A 20,182-nucleotide genomic window follows, 5' to 3' on the forward strand; every position below is an offset into this window, starting at 1 on the left:
CCACGGGGCTAGTATGGTTTAGTCTAGGTTAGACTTATTTCTATGTCACTGTTAATAAGGCAGACAGCTATTTATATTTTTGGTTGACTCCATCATTACTAGAATAATGAACTGAGCTTCTGCACCACGTAATATTAATGTTTACCTCACCACGTCATTTTGGACTTCCAACAGATGACTCTTGCAAATGTACGTCTACTCATTTTCATTATTGGTAGGAGGCCTGTTGGTCAGTTTATGATATTTACTCTGTATATGCTGTCAAGCTTGTATTGTCTATCTCATATCCTGCCTGTTGTACAGTTTTCTCTTTAAAACAAAGAAAATTGTCTTAAAAAAAAGTATGCTATGGACAACTTTCTCTGCACAGGTTTTGATAAAATCCCCCCCCCCCCCCCCTGTATATCCCCTGTATATCTTTGAGTGGCCCAACCAGATCCCTGACTTAAACCTAGATGAACGTCTCTAGAGACACCTAAAAATGTCTTTCACCGAAAGTCACCATTCAACCTAACAGAGCTTGAGAGGATCTGCAGAGAAAAATGGCAGAAACCCCCCAAATCCAGGTGTTCAAACCTTATTGCATTATACCCCAGAAGACTGTAGGCTGTAATTGCTGCTAAAAGGGCTTCAGAGAAAAGGGTCTGAATACTAATGTCAATTCAATATTTTTGTTTTTCCTTTTCAATACTTTAGCAGGTTTTTCTAACATTTCAGAGTAACATTTTGCAGGCTTCCAAATGCATTTTACTGCTCAGCACTGTATAGAGGTTGTCCCCATACATACTAATTCCTTTCTCCCTTTAGGCTAACAATTTTTACCATAGTTCACACACCCTCTGACCAAAGTCAATTCTTGCTAAACTCCAGAGCAGGTTTATCCAAGTACCTGGAGGTAACCCATTAAAAAAACAGGGGAAAACATGCAAACTTCATGCAGATTTTCTTGGCCAGGTCTAAAACCAGGACCTCAGTGCTCCTAAGAAATGATGTTAACCTCTATAATAAACTTGAAAAACAAAAATTTGGACTAAATAGAAAAACTCTTACCTGTTGGCATTTTATTTTACCAGATCTATTGATCTGCTTTTATTTCTCTGCTTCAGTTCATTTTTTTTTTTTTTTGTAAGGAAAAATAAATTGTGAAACTAAAAGGATTTTAAGAAATGTAGATCGGTGTTACAAGACACTGTTGTAGTAGGCAGTGTGTTATGCAGCACAAAAATGTAAAGGATACAGATAACATTTTTTAAGTAGGAGTTCTTGGTACGCTTAATAAAACCACACATCGACAATGAGAACAAAATAGCAATATTTGCTTTCATTTTTCAATGAGATATTATTGCTGCTCCTTGCCACAGCGCTGCTTACACATATACACCCAACCTTAGACACATTACTAAACTTAAATCCGAAGCTTTATTAGGAGTTTAACAACTTTAACTTATACTTTTCTTTGAGTGTATTTAGGATGTAAGTGTTAAGCTTTTCATAAGCTTTTTAGTTAATAATCTGTTTTATAGTCCTTGTTTAGAGCTAGCTTACACCACCTAGTGAGTAGCTATTATATCCTGATGGCGCAGAAGTAACTACATGACTAATGGTCTTTTTCTACTTATGGTATGACTAAATGAAACCTAATTTTCCATTACATGAGTCCATATGGTAAGGGTGTGAACAGCTTACACACTTGTCGCATGTTATATCGATGTGATAATGCACAAAGGGGAGACGCCCAGGTCGGCTATTATTTTAGGTTCTAGGGAAGCCATCAGAGTCCCAAGTTGTCTGTTCTCAATGGAGAATGATGCTACAGCTGTACAGAGCTAGAATTCATCCGTAGCCCACAAAGTCTTGGCATTGCGCCACAAGGCATCAGTATTCTCTGCCACTCCTTTATTAATAGTTTGCACTTGTGGGACATAGTTGATAGCAGGTTTTAAGGGCATTTTTTTTTTAAAGCATCTGATGATACTACTTACAAATAAAATATTCATATAGCCATAAAACTGATACACCACCACAGAGGCAAATCTTGTCCAGTGGGTGCCTAAAAGGTGTTTTGTCAAACTGACATAAAGATATGTTTTGGCTTTATAGGGTCGTAAAGGATTGGGTTCTATCTTTGTCTGGGCATCTGGAAATGGTGGTCGAGAAGGGGATTACTGCTCCTGTGATGGATATACCAACAGTATCTATACAATATCCATCAGTAGCACCACAGAAAATGGATACAAACCATGGTACTTGGAAGAATGTGCATCTACTTTGGCTACTACCTACAGCAGTGGTGCCTTTTATGAGCGAAAAATAGTAAGTTGCGTTGTAATACATATAAAACTAATACAGTACATAACATTATATTACAGTGGCTATTAATGGAATGGCTGACCATGTATGATAAAACAGAATTTGGGGATTCTTAGTGCTTCCTTGTACTGGCTTATAGTGTGGGTTCCAAGCTGGGGATCAACCTCTGATGACCATGATAGGAAACCCCTGTTAGTTATCGATCTGCCCCTTCTCGCTTCTTTACTTTGCTTCAAAACTCCTTGAACATCATGACCTTGAACTGTCCTTTCACCACTCATCCAACTCACTCTTAGACCACCTGCTATCTGGCTTCCGTCCCCACCACTCTACTTAAACCAACCAAGGTGGCCAATGATCTGTTGACTGCAAAAGCCTCTCACCAATACTCTGTTCTCCTTCTTCTCGACCTCTTCTCTGCCTTTGACATAGTAGACCACTGGATCTCCTCATATCTGACAAACCACACATTCAGCGTTTCCCACTCTCATGCTTGTTTGTCAGCTAGATCTTCCTTCTTCTCCTCCCGCTTTTTCAAACTCAACATGGAGAAAACTGAATGAATAATTTCCACCACACCGAACTCCCCCCCGGCCACACACACACACACACACCTACACAAACCTGGTCTATCAATCACAGTCAGTGGCTCTACTCTTTCTCCAGCCCAACAAGTCCACTGTCTTGGGGTCACCTTTGGCTTGGCTCTTTCAAATCACACATCCAGACTCCACTGCCTGTCGCCTTTACCTTCACCTTCTCGACTCAACTAAACTGTTGGTACATGCGCTCATAATCTACCGCTTGGACTACTGCAACATCCTCTTCTGTGGCCTTCCAATAAAAACACTTGCTTCCCTCTTTTCCATCCTCAACTCTGCTGCTCAACTAATTCACCTTTCACCTCGCTTTTCCTCTGCCTCTCCCCTATGCCAATCCCTTCACTGGCTACCCATTGCCCAACAAATTCAATTTAAACTGTTCACCATGACATACAAGGCCATCCACAACCTATCCGCTCCATACATCTCTAACCTGACCTCCTGATACCGCCCCTCGCCTAATCTCGAGACCTCCACCTATGCTCTCCCCTGGTCCGCACTTCTCCCATCCGTTTTAACTCCCTACCCTACTATGAATGGCCACTTTACCACCTGCTCACAAATGACCTGCTGTCCCCACCTCACCTTCCCATCTCCTTCTATAGATTGTAAGCTCTTGCGGGAAGGCCCTTTCCCCTCTGTGTCAGTTGGCAAGTTAATTTGTATAATGCTCATTTTTCCTACATTAGTGTTTTGTACTGTTACTATTATCATATGCCCTGGAACCAAGGGTGCCCTATACACTGCTCAAAAAAATAAAGGGAACACTAAGATAACACATCCTAGATCTGAATGAATGACCTAATCATATGAAATACTTCCGTCTTTACATAGTTGACTGTGCTGACAACAAAATCACACAAAAATTATCAATGGAAATCAAATTTATCAACCCATGGAGGTCTGGATATAGAGTCACACTCAAAATCAAAGTGGAAAACCACACTACAGGCTGATCCAACTTTGATGTAATGTTCTTCAAAGTAGTCAAAATAAGGCTCAGTAGTGTGTGTGGCCTCCACGTGCCCGTATGACCTCCCTACAACACCTGGTCATGCTCCTGATGATGAGGTGGACAGTCTGTGGTGGCAGATAGTCTCCTGAGGGATGTCCTCTAAGACCTGGACTAAAGCATCCAGGTCTGGGAGCGAGACATGATGTCCCAGATGTGCTCAATCGGATTCAGGTCTGGGGAACGGGCGGGCCAGTCCATAGCATCAATGCCTTCCTCTTGCAGGAATTGCTGACATACTCCAGCCACATGAGGTCTTGCATTAGGAGGAACCCAGGGCAAACTGCACCAGCATATAGTCTCACAAGGGGTCTGAGGATCACGTCTCAGTACCTAATGGCAGTCAGGCTACCTTTGGCAAGCAGATGGAGGGATAGGGGATAAGATGCCTGATCATGGGAGTCCCGAAGCTGGGGACGCCCGTGATCATGCATGCGGCACCCCGTTTGTAATCCGTCCCGGAGCGTGTTCGCTCCGGGTCTGATTACGGGCGACCGCAGGGCCAGTGGCCTGTGACGTCACGCCTCCGCCCCCGTGTGTCGTCACGCTCCGCCCCTTAATGCAAGCCTACGGGAGGGGGCGTGATAGCTATCACGCCCCCTCCCTTAGGCTTGCATTGAGGGGCGGAGCGTGACATCACACGGGGGCGGAGGCGTGACGTCACGCGCCGCCGGCCCTGCGGTAGCCCGTAATCGGAACCGGAGCGAACACGCTCTGGGGACTGATTACAAACGGGGTGCCGCGTGCGTGATCACTGGCGTCCCCAGCTGCGGGACTCCCGCGATCAGGCATCTTATCCCCTATCCTTTGGATAGGGGATAAGATGTGTAAGCACCGGAGTACCTCTTTAAGTGTTCCCTTTATTTTTATTTGCATTGCTAAAAAAAAAAAATAATGATCTGAACTCTATGTAGAGTATGGATGGTTGGAAATAGACAGTCCTCTGAAGGATATTAGAAAAAGGAGATAAATGTATAATTTCTAGTTATATTGGGTGCCTGTAAAATATAGTTGCAAGGATATACACTGTATATACTCTTCCTGGGTAGCCCGTTTTAAGAGATTACATGTTTTACAGTTCTGTGGTGTAAATGGGTGACACACTTTTACCTGTACGAGGTCAAGGATGTTTGTGTACTAATGTGTATGTATGGTACAAAAATAAATGTTCAGATGTGACAGATTTGTTGCACAAAAAAGTGACTCTATAAATTTCAGTAGGTATGAATGGCGCTTTCAAGACCCCATCCATACGTATTGGGTGATATCTGTGGAGGTTTACAAATCTCCAGTATTTTTTACAGAATAGTTGTGGATTTTGCCTTGAAATGCAAAGGCTAAATCTACATGTGAAGCCACCCTTATTCCCTCAGTGTAACGTAACTCATAAGTGATGTCACTGCAGGGTAGTAAACTATTTAAGTGTCACCTTCAAAGCCAATAGAGCGTTCAGTCAATCTGCCATCTCCGATCCTGAGTGGGCAGTATTTGTTCTTTTATGTAAGGCAACCTTCAGATTTAGGTGTAGTAACCTTTTAAGTTCCTCAGGTTTCAGATTATAATTTGTTAGTTGGATATCTATTTTGTGCACATTGCAGCAATTGATCATTGATGTAAAACCCAGTTCCCATTTGACGCTGAGAAAGGGCAGAACGTGCTTTAGTTGCACGGAGTCTCAGACAGCATGGCAATAACAAGTGGTGACATTATAGAGAAGGAAATTCTTCACTTTTTATTTATTTTTACCACTTGGTTAATGACTTGAAAAGATTCTCAATCTATCTTTCGATATTCTTGCGGCTGGACTGACATCTAATTACCCATTTACTATTTCTGAAGTGTGTTCAGGGCTGTGCCAGATATTTCCATTTAGACATTAAAGGACGGGCGCTCCAGACTGTGTGCCTCACTAATTGGGCGGAAGGCTGGCGAGAGCGGGCCGTAATTAATGTACCTGGTATTTCAGGTTCAGCCTTCAACTGGGTATTTATGGCTTCAGATAAATGTCTCGCCTTCAAATGTGCTCCATATATATTAAAAGAGGCTTAAAGAGTAGAAAGCACTTAGCCATTTAATGTTTTTGTTTTGTTACCATTGCAGAGGATTCATGAGTTTAATAGTACTGAGAGGAAAGGGTAGCAAATACTTGACTGCTTTTCTTGTCAAACCTGTGCTGTAATTGTACTCACTTAATATGCGGTGTGATTCCTTATATTTCATAAGGCACAACTTCGCCCTAAGAGAAAAACCCAGCGTGAGTTCCAAAATAACCGGAGCCACCTTCTAAATCATTAATGAAACTAGAGGTGTTTTTGTAAACCCTCCTGAAATAAGTCTTATGCATCGCTCTGAAGTTGGGCTGGAAGCATTCGGCTTCGGGAAAATGCACAAGTTTGCCACATCACTTATAAAAAAATGCATAGACCGTGATTGCGCAGGACCCAGTATGTATCGCAACACGAACAGGTGCAGTCATTAGTGTTTGTATTAATCACAGATGGGTAACGTTGGCTCTTGCTGACTAAATTATCCATGATCCTTGCAATGCATTCTGGGAAATCCAATTTGCCTGTATTTCCTAGCTGTAATCTTAGCAGAACACCCAGAGAATATACACTGGCTCAGCCAATGGTCTTGAGAATGCAGCCAAGTAGCTACTGATGCAATCCATGGTGCCAGTATGTTGTAACTAAATAGAAAACGATTGATGACTGCTGTAGAAAATAGAAGTTTAATATGAAGCTCTAGTTTTTACGCATAGCCTGTTCTACACAGACTACACAACTACCATTAAAGTCCATAGGAGTTAATGTAAACAGGGCAGCACCACAAGCTACATTATTTGCTCAATCTGGAGTAACGGAAATAGGGCGGTGCACTAGACTACAATGTTTACGTTACTCCCGTTAACTTCAATACGAGTTATGGCACTTCATAAAACAGCCGGCTTTGTTTTTATTTTTATATTTTTGGCTTTCCAACCACCTCTTGCCACATCAAGAAGACTGGAAGGGATGAGGGACTTCCCATCTGGTACATTTTAAGACATAGCCACACTCCTGTCAAGAGGGAAATACCCATTAAGAATGGTGCAATTTCTACTTTTAAGTTGGGCAACTAGTAGTTTAGAAGACACCTGTAGCATAAAGGACTTGTCTTACTAGATGGTCTAAAAAGGGCTACCTAGCCATATAAAATCCAAACTAATGTGAGAAAAGAATGTTTTCTGGGATTACGATTTGGCTTAAATTTGCTCTAGGTGGCAGCTAGTAACTAAAATAACTTTTTTTTTTTTTAACAGCATTGTATTTGGGACAGAAACCCTGAGTAATTTATAGCTGACATTTTACCTTTAGCAGCTTAATTGTACAAATTTCAATTGGTAGGTCACAACGGATCTCCGACAGAGGTGCACAGATGATCACACTGGAACTTCAGTCTCTGCTCCTATGGTGGCTGGTGTTGTTGCGCTGGCATTGGAAGCAAAGTAAGTCTGTAGCATCAAGATATTCGTATGAACCATCCAGTAGATTAGTTTATATTTGACTATTTTTGCCATAAGGATTAGTTAATTCCTTGCTATTATATAAACAAAGTTTTTCTACCACCCATTCACCCTAATCCACCAAGTGAGGCATAAATCACTTGTGTTGCCCGCTGTAATCCAGTCATGAAATTTGGGAGTTTAGTGATGGTTGGTGTTGGACCACTGACTTTACCTATATCCTATTTACAATTAAAATCTTTATCATGGCAAGTTAATAATTTACATCAACTTTTGTTAAAAACAATCAGTTACATAACAGTAAAGTTGATTTATTTGCGACTTGCATCTTTCAAAATTCATTCAGCATACTTCATCCAATTGATTACTGGACCAAGAAATCTGAAGAATGGCTGGGACCTGTTGTCCTACACCGGCCTTGGTTGTTGTCATGAGGGTCACACTGGTACAAGAGCTTCCACAGAGTTAATCCACTCTCCGTGTGGGGTGGTACATTGGGGGGGGGGGGGGGGGGCTGCACATATGGTATAGGTGCTAGTGGGAATACCCTGTAAACTGTCTGGTCTTATGGTATGTGGGGGTGCCCTTAATGATATGGTGCAGAAAGAGAGAAACAACCACTGGAGTAGTGAAATAAAAGTCTTTACTTTAAGAAAATAAATGGATGCATATTCTCTTTAAAACTCATTCAAAAATATGGGTAGAGCAGGAGTTACCCTTCTGTGGAGATGTACAATGTTTGGTACCCGTCACATGCATTAAAACAGGCCCTACAGTGGAACTTTGGATCTGTTGCTGTTTTTTTCCCCCAATGGTCCATGCTGCATGCGGTGCCTAAGATTCATGCCGTACCATCCCAAGTTGGTTATTTGTAGTAAAGTTGTTCTGCGTTTTTTTTTTGGGGGGGTGCTGTAGTTGAAAAGGTTTTTACACCCCAACAGACCTGCATCCCATGAATGAGGACTAGACAATGGATCATCAGAGATCCATCAGTGATTGGCAAATTGATTTAGATTGATCATGTGATCTGCGATTAATTTTTTTAAGATTACTTAGTTCTGGCAATAAACATTGAACTGTCTTTTTTGAAGCCCTATACTAAACTGGAGAGATGTCCAGCATTTACTGGTGAAGACCTCTCGATCTGTCCATCTCAGGGCCCCAGACTGGAGAACAAATGGAGCTGGACGTAAAGGTCAGAAACGATAAGCTGATTTCATAGTATACTTTTCTTCTCCTTGCCTTGTTTGTTCTATCTAATATGTATCCTGTCTTGGCCTCTTGTTTTAGCATGATTTTCAGGACAGTCCTTTGTACAATCCAGTTGGTTAAAATGTGATCCAAATTTTTTAAGACAGGCGTATTTATCATAAGTCAACTGTGAACATGTTCATGTTACACATGTCTCAGCTGATAAAACATTAATGCTTCCAATGTTCTCAATGTGTGGCCTCTGAGCAGGTCAGAGCGAGCGCAGCCGGCTTCAGTTACTCAAAACCTAGAGCACTGCACATTCCTTGGCCTGCTGCAGGTGCCTAGGATATTGAATACAGCTATGTTTTTAGAAGACAATCTCTCTCATAGCCATTGGATGTACATATAGCAACATTGCATAATATATTTTATTAATTTTTCCATAAGTGTGTGCTCCATTCAAGAATCCATTAGAGTGAAGATTTCCTCTAACCATATTGAAAACGGCATTTATCAAGCCTCCCCCAGTGCATAGGCTTGCTGGATTAATGTAGAGGCGGACAATGCTACTTAAATCTAGCAAGCCTGTTTGCCCATGCTGAAATCTCCACTAGCTCTTAGCTAGCAGAAACTTCAACAGCAGTTTGCGCTGCTTTTCCTATGTAAATTGCAATAAATCTGGAGAATGGACGTGACCATGCCCCCTTCATCCAAAACACCCTCTTGTCGCTTGGCAATGTCCACTCGGCAAGTGATAGAAAAAAATGGCAAAAAAAAAATCACATAAGAGCTGAAGTTTGGGCAAAAACTGAACAATTATTTTCCTTTTTTTTTTTTGCTACTTTACAAAATAATTGCAATGATACATCCACTTAGCCTTAACCAAATTTAAGTGGGCCCTCATTAAAACAAATTTTTGCTATTGACTCCAAATTCCACACTCCAAAGCTGCCACTAGTTGTCTCCCTTCTTATCTAGAGCACATTTTCCCCCCATCTTTTGCAAGACTTTGGACTCCTGCTGGCCTGGCAGAAGTCCAAAATCAGGAAATGCAGTCTGGAGTGCTGGGGGGGGGGGGGGGGGTTGAGGATTGCAGCCTCAGCCAATCATAGCCCATCTTACACTGAACTGCTCTGTGTAGCAGATTGAGGGACGAAGTTTTCCCCTGTATGGATTCAGATGATGTCACGCCTGCTGGGGAACGCCCCTTCCTAGTCTATTAATCTGACTGGGACTCTGCAGAAAGTACAGAGCAATATCAAGGTAGAAAACTAAAAAATTAAAGGCAGGGGATGGTTTATCATGATGGGGTCAGTGAACTGGGAGGATTATAAAACTTAACAAGATCAGGTACATTTTAAGAAAACGTTTAGTATCTCCCATTTTTTATTTTTGTTCAGTGTGTTTATAGTCTAGGAAAAGAAATTGTCAGACTTTTATTTTTTTCAGTCAGCCATCTTTATGGCTTTGGATTGGTGGATGCCGAAGCAATGGTGGTAGAGGCGAAGAAGTGGAGGACTGTGCCACCTCAACACGTGTGTGTTGGAGCATCAGACAGACGGCCAAGGTAAAATGGAAATATCAATATGTAGTTATAATATTTGTATAAGGTCTGCTTTATTTAGTCTTTCAGAGCTGCATAGATAGATGGAAATACAGTGTTACAAGAGAGCTACGTTTTAACAGATCAGGCTGTCTGCCATGTGAATAAACCCATAGTATCCTTTTTCTTGTTGTATTGTAGCTGCTAGCCTCCTAATATTGTAGTGGCTTTGATGGCTACAGAGTGGGGCCCAACCCTGGGTGGTCTCATTTCTTTTGCTACTGGTAAAACAGTGTGTGTTTTTAATATATACAAAATGCCACACAATTCAATTTCATGAGCTACATTTACTCTCTTCAGACTATGCTGTTCTGTTAGAAAGCGCTAAGCCATAGATTTTGAAGGATAACATTCAGCAAACATTATGAAGAGCTTACTAAAAACAGGAATTATTCTGTGTGCAGTAAGTGGTGCATATAAATAAGCACTAGAAATGTTATCCTTTGACTCTTTGGCTATTTGAGGGATTTGGTGGACATATCTGGATTTTTTTTAATTTTTTAATTTTTTTATTTTTTTTAGAACTAAAGCCTTTCTATCTATCACCACTGTATGATACCATTGATAAGACTGAAAAAATGTAGAATACAAAATTCTAAATACCTACTTAAGTTGGGTCACTTTTGGTGACCATATCTTAGTTGTCATGTTAATATGTGCACCTGCTACCAAACTTGAATCTCAAAAGAAAAAGGGTTATGCTTAGGTGGGTATAGAAAAATTGTCATAGGAAAGTGACAACCTGTTGCAATAGATAGGACATAACTGCTTTGTTTGGTTGCAGTAAATTTTGCAGTTCTTTTTGGAAGATAATGGATAGTTCACTATGTTTTCTAGGAATGTATAATTTGCTATCCTGTGGTCATACTTTCCTCTAGACTTCCGGGTGCATTGGTTCATTCTTCTATTGGTAAAAGCCTGACATTTCCAGCTCTCTTGGATTGCTCGAGCGGTAGTGTTTGTTGCCTTTAGATATAGTGCTGTTTTCAACCTCCGTCGATTAGGTTGTGCTATGAAATGCCTGAAGTTCTCCTGAGAATTCACTAAAATATTTACCTTTAATCTGAGTAATTTTGTCAGTCCTAGCTTTGAGCCTCCGAGGAAATTTGTGAAAGCCGCATTCATACTATGTCGCCTGGTAATGTGTGCGTACAGCAATCTGTTCAAATACTGCTGACACTGATGGGTTAACACAATATTATTTTGTTACTCTGAGTCTTAGATTGCAGATCTGCCCTTCTCCCTCCTCTGGTTTCTCTTGTCATCACTTTTCTCCTGCCTAATGTTGTTTCTGCATTCTGATGCTCTATAAACCAGATTTTGAGCCAGCTGTAATATTGTTAGTCATATTTGCGATTGTTCATCCATATCCAGAAAATGCGGTCATTTTTTATTAGATTTTGGATGTGTTGAAGGAATAAAGTACAGTGCAAATAGGTTCCCTGCTTACTCATACATCATAAAGGAGTGTGTGTGTGTGTGTATGTATATAATATATATATACAAGAATAAATAGCTTATTAATACAGTGTAAAGATGGTATCTAGGCATTACCCATCAAAGGGTTGTCTTGTGAAGATAACCCCTTGTACAAATGCAAGGGGGTTGTCTACAGCAGGGAAAATGGATCCCCATGGTTCTCCATTGTGGCACATAAAGAGGAGTTCCCCACTCTATAATGTCCATATCTCTTGACAGGTGTTGTTTTCATGAGACAACCCTGGGAACCTGGTTGAAAATGCAATCCAATCTATGAGAATTATGTTATGCTCAAGCTCATCCTGTTCTATATCTATAAGCATATTTCTGGGAAAAAGATTCAGTAGAACTTGTGTTGTATTTATCTAAACCTCTGCCAATTCCAGGTGTAGGAGTCCAGTGGGCGGTCCTAATCATTGACTGAGTGATAGCCCTCCCTGGATGAATACAACCGCCCACTAAACTCTGAAACAAAGAATGAGCAGAGGATTTATTAATAAATAAATAAATGAACAGTTCTACTAAATCTTTTCCCACAGAACGAAATATTCTCCTGTTCATAACATTGCTGCAGGTTGGACGGCATTTTCAACTGGGCCACTTTAATAAGTTTGTGACATACTTTTGCCAGAGCAGTTCTGTGTTAGTTCTTGATTTGTATCTAAAAATAAGAAGAAATTTACCTTGTTTTGGTACGCTACAGTTTAAGATTGTGTACTAGTCTGTCTCAGTATTGTTACACAACACTGCTTAAAAATGTTTGAAAACAATTTTATAGATTGTGACTTCACTATTTTATTGCTAGTTATTTATTTATTTTTGCTTTACTTTAATTCATTAGTAGCAGACCTAAGTATTTCCCTACGTAAAGTTTACTCTAAAGCATAATAGCCTAATATAACCTAAATTTGTACCATACATTTTCTATGGTGCAATTCTAAAGGCCAGGACTATTCTCTATACTTGTATATGATTAATGAGTTAAATGGGAAGTGTGCTCCCAAAACTGAGCTAATTGCAAAATACACAAAAAAAAACATGACACTGAATATTCATGGTGTATTCAACACTTTTCTAAATCTGTGTGCTGACATGCAGTAATACCTGACATCTGTGTATTGGTACTCTTTAATGACGAAAGTACATTTAACTTGTAGAACCGATCCTTGGGTTGAGATTTGCTTCTCTGCACAATTGATAGAAATTAAACATAATTCATGTTGCATTGCAGTAAGATTATGTTCTTGGACAACAGTATCCTCAAAATAATTGTCAAATTTTTTCACAAAACTTGAGTAAGAAATTTTTATTTAATGGGTTGAGATCAACAATAACTTGCATGATGGGGCCACGTGCTCTCATCCCAAAACCATGCACTACTACTTTGGCTCTGAACAGCTGGAAGTGACGTGGACAGTGCTAAAGACTTGTGTAACCCTCATATAAAGGTTGCACAACTGTAAGGAATATTCTGAGAATGTCTACTAAAGTACATAAAATGTGAATATTTCTGGCTGAACTGAGAAAAATAACCTATTAAGATAATTTTGCTACATTGAAAACAAATTTCTTGCAGCAGTTTTTGTTTCTGTTGGAACATAATGTAGTAACCAACACAGTCAACCTTAAAGGGGTATTCAGGGATTCAAAAATGTTGTGTTGCTGGGGGCTGGTAAAAATGAAAAATACTTACCCACCCTGGTTCCCACGTGGTCTCCACTGATAAGAACTCAGCAGTTGCTTCCTGCTTAGCCAATCACTGGCCACAGCAGTGTCTAATCTCAGACAGTGGGCATGTCCTGCTGAGACATCTCAGAAGTAGGAATAAGTGGGGGGACTAGGTATCATTTATTTTACATTTTCACTGGCCCCCAGTTACATATAAAAAAAAAATGTTTAAATCTCAAAATACCCCTTTAATACATTCACTTGGTTAATAACCTAGCCCTTCCCAGATTCATAAATCCTTAGGATAAGGTATACGTTTTTAAACAATTACATTAATGTGGTCTATGGTGAAAGGAGGTGCTCCAAACCAAAGTGCAGTTGTGCACCTACATTGGAGTGGAGGACCTGCTCTTGTGGACCAAAATATGGGTTCACTGCTGTGGTAAATGTAAACAATGACATTAGCTAACCCTCAAAACTGATGTAAAATTGAGAAATTAGCCATTGTATCCTTATATGAAGGACATACCTCAGCCCGCACACCACGCCAAGGTTTCTCAAATGGTGTGGGACCTAACACTAAACTACCTACCTGGCCAGATGGGTAAAGCCAGAAACCAAATTACAATAGCCTTAGATCCGACTTGCAGACTGCCAAGGTATAAGTTTTGCTATTTCTGAGTTCTCCTTTAAGTCTTTTCCTTTGTTTTTTTTTTCTCCTCTATAACTGTGTAGATTTATCAGAGCAGACCAGCTAATACGAACCACCACTCAGACCAACGCCTGTGCAGATCACAGTGGACAGCATGTGGCATACCTTGAGCATGTTGTTGTAAAAGTTACCATATCCCATCCACGCAGAGGAGACCTGCAGATAAACCTAATTTCTCCATCGGGGACAAAGTCCCAACTTCTGGCCCGCAGGTGAGTTGCTGGAGCATGCAGATTGGTTTTATTCTGTGCCAACATCCCTCTGTTTACATGGTAGCAGTCTGTGAAAAAAACTGATCCTTCAGTCCTATTGCCATCTATCTGCCTTTACTTCTTGCTTACCTACATAATATTTGGCTACAATGAGTGGATAAATGGAAGGGAGCGTGACTGCAGGGTCAGGCTCCACATGGTTGGTTTTTCGTCTGCTACCATAGCATGTGCTAGGAAGAGTTCAGCAGATTCTACAAAGCAAGCAGTGCAGACGTGCAATATCTTTAACCTGGCAGATTGATCACCTGTCTGCAGGCAGCATGTCATAGCTTAGGAGGAACGGAACAGATTGACATTTAGTATTAAAATTACTGCTAGTCCTGGGCTTAGGAGTCCAGTGGGCTGTCTCACTCAATGATTGACAGCCATCTCTTTATGCACAATTACACAGAGAAGGCTGTCAGTCCCTGAATAGGACAGCCCAATGAAGAACATGTTATACTGAATATTTACTTTCAAAACGATTAATCTACTTGACTCCAACTGCTCTATAACATACGTTTCCTTTGCATCTTGAACAGGACATGTTCCCTTTTAAACAGTCTGATCTAAAGTAGAGAATTTCTTTAAGCTTGATAAGTGTCTCCCTGCTTGGACAATCTGCTGTCAGACTTTCTGTGGGGAGCCCTGGCAGTAAGTCTTCAATTCCCCTGTTGCGCCATCACACTAGAAATGAAGCATTACAAGGCGCCCGTTTAAATTAGTAGGTTGCCTTGGTAATACAGTGCAGCTCATCCAGGCCAAAAGAGGAGTTCTAAAATCCTTTAAAACAAAATATATATTTTTGCTCTAAATTAAGAGAATATTTTTGTCATATACTTAGTGATGCCTAGCATATGGTTGAAAGGGGGGGGGGAGTTTGGAACGCTTTCTTAGGAGCAAGGCTTATTGTTGGGAGGGCTCATCCTGTAGCTTATTTCCTTATAGCCAGATAATTATTTCTGTTCATGGCGTGTTTGAAAAGAGGGAGAAAATGTAGAAGAAAATTCTGAGGAAGAGAAATTGCCAGGATTTATCTTTTTCTATTTTTTTTAACTACTTTTTTTCTTTTTTCCTGAGTCCTTTTAAAGTCAAGTAAATTTGTCTTCAACCATGGCTTTGTTCAGAGCCAAAACCACAGAATTAAATCCATTAGACCACAGCGTGTACACAGAAACAGATTAACATCAGCATGTTGGCATCAATACAAATAAACCACAATAGTTGAAATAGGGTGTCTGACATTTCTTCTTGAAATGCAAAACCTGCTGACAGTCCCAGATTCCTGGTTAGAGATGCTGAAACAGAGGAACATAGCTGCTTACAGTGGTACAAGACTGCATCCCTATTGACTGGTAAAAATGCACACTTATGGAACTACTACATTGCTGTCGAACACCTCCATTGTCAAACATCAGACTCAAAATGTAATGCCAGGCTATGGGCAGCAGCAGTGTCGGCAGCAGATAATAGGCTGAATTTCTTGAATAAGCAGCTGTTTTGTCTTACAGGACATTTGATTACTCCAATGAAGGCTTCAAGAACTGGGAGTTCATGACTGTTCATTGTTGGGGTGAAAAAGCGGAAGGGGAATGGATGCTGGAAATTCATGACATTCCATCCCAACTGCGTAATCCCGAGACACAGGGTAATTGTCATGTTTATACGGAGCGCAGTGGCAGACTAACAAAAGCTGTGCGTTCGAATATAATAAAAATATGTAGTAAGTGGGTATAACCGCCTCTTGTGACTGTTCTGCCAGCTCTGCAGTGACATTTCATTTGTTGGATGCTGGCATAGAGAGATGATTTTATTGTTTGGCTTCTAAAGTAAGTAAAGTGAAAATTTTTGTATTAAAATTCAGCTTTTAGTCTCCACTATTGAAAGTAAAAAAGAAAGACGCACACAATATGAAATAACAGAAAATGCACAAAAAAGCAGGTTCGATTGTTATGTAGTTTATATGAAAAGGTTTGTCATGAAGACAGCCCTAATTTATGTATCCATCCTAGAAGTGCGTAAGGACATCAGTCCCCCACTCTTATGCTGGGAGCTGGTCATCAGAGTATCACTGTAGGTCCAATCTGCATGAGGTTACATGGGGTTGTTTATACTTTATTAGTCTTTGTGTACATTTACCCCTAATGATAAAATTACTATTAATAAAGAAGTTAAGGTCTGAATATACTGTAAAGTTCATTCCTATTGCTATCGTCACTTACCATCAGTTTGCTTAGTAAGGAGGAGCCCAGCTTGACATCAGCTAAATAGAGAAAATCAGGGGCCCCGAGAGGATGCCGACCACAAGCTGTATACTCGGGTGGGTAAGGAAAAGCAGCCAACTTGCATAAGAAGTGGAGTGTCAGCCCACGTGCTGAACCCAGATCAAACGGTGATATGTTAAACATCTGTCAGTGTGTGAGGAATGGGCTGGGATGGATGAGAACATGAGGCTATAATGAGCATTAGTCATGGTGCTTATTCATATTATGTGTTTTCTCTCACTAAAAACAAAACATTTCAGGCAAAAACACACATTAACTTCTCAGCTTGTGGTGTTACATGTTTACTGCAATGAAGAAAATGATGAAGCTTAAAAACTTGATTTCCTGCCTACTTTATGGAAAGATTTCATTAAAGGGGATATCCAAGAATAGAAAAGGAACTTGTTTTTCTATAAACTGTAGCACAGCTGTCCACGAGTTGTGTGGTTATTAAAATGTTGCCCCATTCACATCAGTGGAACTGAGCTGCAATACCATACACAACCTGAGGACAGGTATGGAACTGTTTATTGAGAAAATCAGTACTTTCCTATTCCTGGATAACCCCTTTTAGCATTTCTGGGTATACTTTAGCATGTAGCTGCACTTTTCAGTAAGCGGGCAACTAATGTGTTCAGTTATCAGCTAAATGTTCATATAAATGTAATAGGCTTGATTTACACATAGTATTTGGTCCGTATTTTTTGCCAAAACAAGGAGTGGGTGCAACATTTCCATTCCAGTTTTCTTGTTTTGTATTCACTTCTGGTTATGGTAAAAAAAAAATGCTTCTTATGAACACAATGTGAGCACAATGTAATACTTTTTCTTCTATGGTGGATGCTAAAGGAAAAATGTGTCGTTGCCCACAACCTCAAAAAAATACATTAAAAAAATGTAATCTCTCCCCCTTTCTAATTTATAGCAAAAAGCTAAATTGATTTCAGTATGTTCAGAATTCCCACTGGGTGAACTCTGTAAAAGAAAAAAAAAGTCATAATAAACGGCTGGGGGTTTCAAAAGTATGCCCATTGTGTGGGGTATAACAAAGATAAACCTTCATTTGCCCACCAGGCCTCCAGAGTCCTCCACTGGTTCCCTTCAGTGATCGTATTTTTATGGTGCAGCGTTATGTCGGGCCTAGGAGGCAGCCAGGCCAAATGTGTCACATTGCCCTTTGAACGATTGGCTGGGAGAGGCAGGGCATCGCTGTGGGCAGTAGTTTGCTGAGTGGCAGTGTGACACACTGGGCCCGACACATCGCACTGCAGCTCAGAAAGATGAGCGCTGGAGGGAATTAAAGGTTTATAATATTATTCCCCATACATTGGGCATACTTTTGACCCCCTCCCCCCTTTTAATGTTCTACACAGCTGAATTTCCTCCCAGTCATTTCATACCTTATAGGTACTTAAAGGTAAAATAAGTTGGTGTGTGTGTGTGTGTATATGTATATATATTATTGCCATCTGAAATCTATAACTGTTGCCAAGAATCACTGCAGTGGGAAGAGGTTAAAGGACAAGTCTCACAGTAAACAATTGTTCAGCTTTTAGTGCAGAAGGTAAGTTATATAGGTTTATAAATCACTTCCATTACCAATGCTGCTTAGAAACCAGCTTTATCTGCATTCTTCTGTCTGACAGGAAATTCAGCTGTTCCAGGTTTTCATGACTTTCGACCCCCTATTCAGGCTGTTATCAGCAGCATCCCGGGGCCGTGACGTGACAATTACCCAGAAAACCCCTGTGCTGCAGAGAGCTGACTGAGCTCGGCCTTAGCCCCTCCCATCTGATAAATATTCACACTGTCCTCCCTCTGTTCTGCAGTGATTGGCTGAGCAGCACTGCCTATATGCCGGCTGATTCAGATCATAGTTCTCTCCCCTCTCCTTGCTAATGTTTTTACACTGATAACGGAGGAGAGGGGGGAGGGGAGGGAGCTGCCAGCGTAGGGCTGTCACACTGAGAATGGAGGGTAGGGCTGTCACACTGAGAATGGAGGGGAGGGAGAGTAGAGTTGTCACACTGAGCACTGGGGAGAGAGGAGTGCAGGGCAGAGAAGGGGGAGGTGATTGTGCCACTGTAAAGCTGTTTCATTGAGAGGAGGAGGGGGAGGGAGTGATTTTACAGTGTAAAACTGCAGCTTCAACTCCAGGGTCCCTCTCTCTGAGCACTGAGATTACATTTTGTTTCCTCGTGGCCACCCTGCTGTATAGGGCTATGATTGGAGCTCAGTGTTATGTGGCCACCCTGCTGTATAGGGCTATGATTGGAGCTCAGTGTTATGTGGGAGTGACTAACATAAGTTAGGGGTGGTAACAAGTTCTCTGCTCAGGCAGCTGAGAGCAGGAAATGTAAGCAGTGCATGCAGGGAAATGTAGTCTTTGAGATCACAGGCATAGCCACCATAACCAGGAAGTAACTGCAATTTATGAGCTGAATAGCCGGTGAATGGGGGCCGGAAAAAAAATCACAAACATGTCAGAGAGGTGGTAGGTGAATATACTATGGAATGGCTAGGTATTTTTTTTTCTTTGCTGCATGGTATATCTTCTTTAAGCAGATAACATTCCCTTGTGCTGTCAGATATCTTGTGTATAGTTCCTTTATAGGAGCAAGAAGATGATGTAAATAATTTTAGTTAAAATAGTCATGTCCTCTGCCAGCTGAGCAATCTGCCCACCCTGGGCTATGGAAGGTTACTGGCTATTTTTTTTATATAATTTTACCTAATTGTATATTTTGTCCTTAACAAATCACATTGAACGTTAACTGGTGCCATGTGACTTGTAATATTTCTGTAATTTTTTTGTTATAAAAGCAAACATTAATTTGGACCTCATACTGTTGGCACTGCTGTCATAGACTTCACAGGACTCCACATTTCACTGTAAACGCTCCAAATAACCTTGTATGATAAACAGATGAGTCGCCGTGTGAAAGGATATTTGATGTCGCTTGTGAACTCCACCCCCCCCCACAATTAACATATATATATATATATATATATATATATATATATATAAACTAAATATATCATCCAGTCATTTATTTATGACATAGTATTATACACTCTGGTGGTGGCAGTACTCTCCAGAAGTTTCTTTAGATGTACCCTATGAAGGTTCATCCTCAGAATGTTTTGTTTAAATAAGTAATGTTATGGCTTGTGGTGATCTGCCCTATGAAGTAAGAGCATGTTTTACCACAATGATAAAAAAAAAAAAAAAAATTTATTCTAATCCTTAAAGGGGTACTCCGCCCCTGGCATCTTATCCCCTATCCAAAGGATAGGGGATAAGATGTCAGATCGCCGCGGTCCCACTGCGGCACCCCGCCATCATTACTGCGCCGAGCGAGTTCGCTCTGTGCGTAATGACAAGCGATACTGGGTCCGGAGCAGCGTGACGTCATGGCTCCGCCCCTCATGACATCACGACCCGTCCCCTTAATGCAAGTCTATGGCAGGGGACGTTACGATCGCCACTGCCCCTCCCATAGACTTGTATTGACGGGGCGGGCTGTGACGTCACGAGGGGCGGAGGCGTGAGGTAACGATGCTCTGGCCCCTGTATTGCCC

General features: G+C 40.9%; 1 protein-coding gene across 5 annotated transcripts in view; it reads left to right on the plus strand.

Moving 5' to 3' along the window:
• PCSK6 (proprotein convertase subtilisin/kexin type 6) overlaps positions 1-20,182 on the plus strand; it is a 229,009-nt gene that overhangs the window by 168,798 nt on the left and 40,029 nt on the right. For 4 of the 5 annotated variants that reach the window (XM_056571778.1, XM_056571779.1, XM_056571776.1 and 1 more), the window contains 6 exons: positions 2,101-2,313; positions 7,311-7,411; positions 8,521-8,624; positions 10,073-10,190; positions 14,109-14,297; positions 15,848-15,984. In XM_056571778.1, the coding sequence (XP_056427753.1) occupies positions 2,101-2,313; positions 7,311-7,411; positions 8,521-8,624; positions 10,073-10,190; positions 14,109-14,297; positions 15,848-15,984 (862 nt within the window). Of the gene's footprint in view, positions 1-2,100; positions 2,314-7,310; positions 7,412-8,520; positions 8,625-10,072; positions 10,191-14,108; positions 14,298-15,847; positions 15,985-20,182 lie in introns of those variants that run through there. The other variant, XR_008892408.1, reaches the window with a different exon arrangement.

This window comes from Hyla sarda, chromosome 4 (genome assembly GCF_029499605.1).
Source record: "Hyla sarda isolate aHylSar1 chromosome 4, aHylSar1.hap1, whole genome shotgun sequence".
NCBI lineage: Eukaryota > Metazoa > Chordata > Amphibia > Anura > Hylidae > Hyla > Hyla sarda.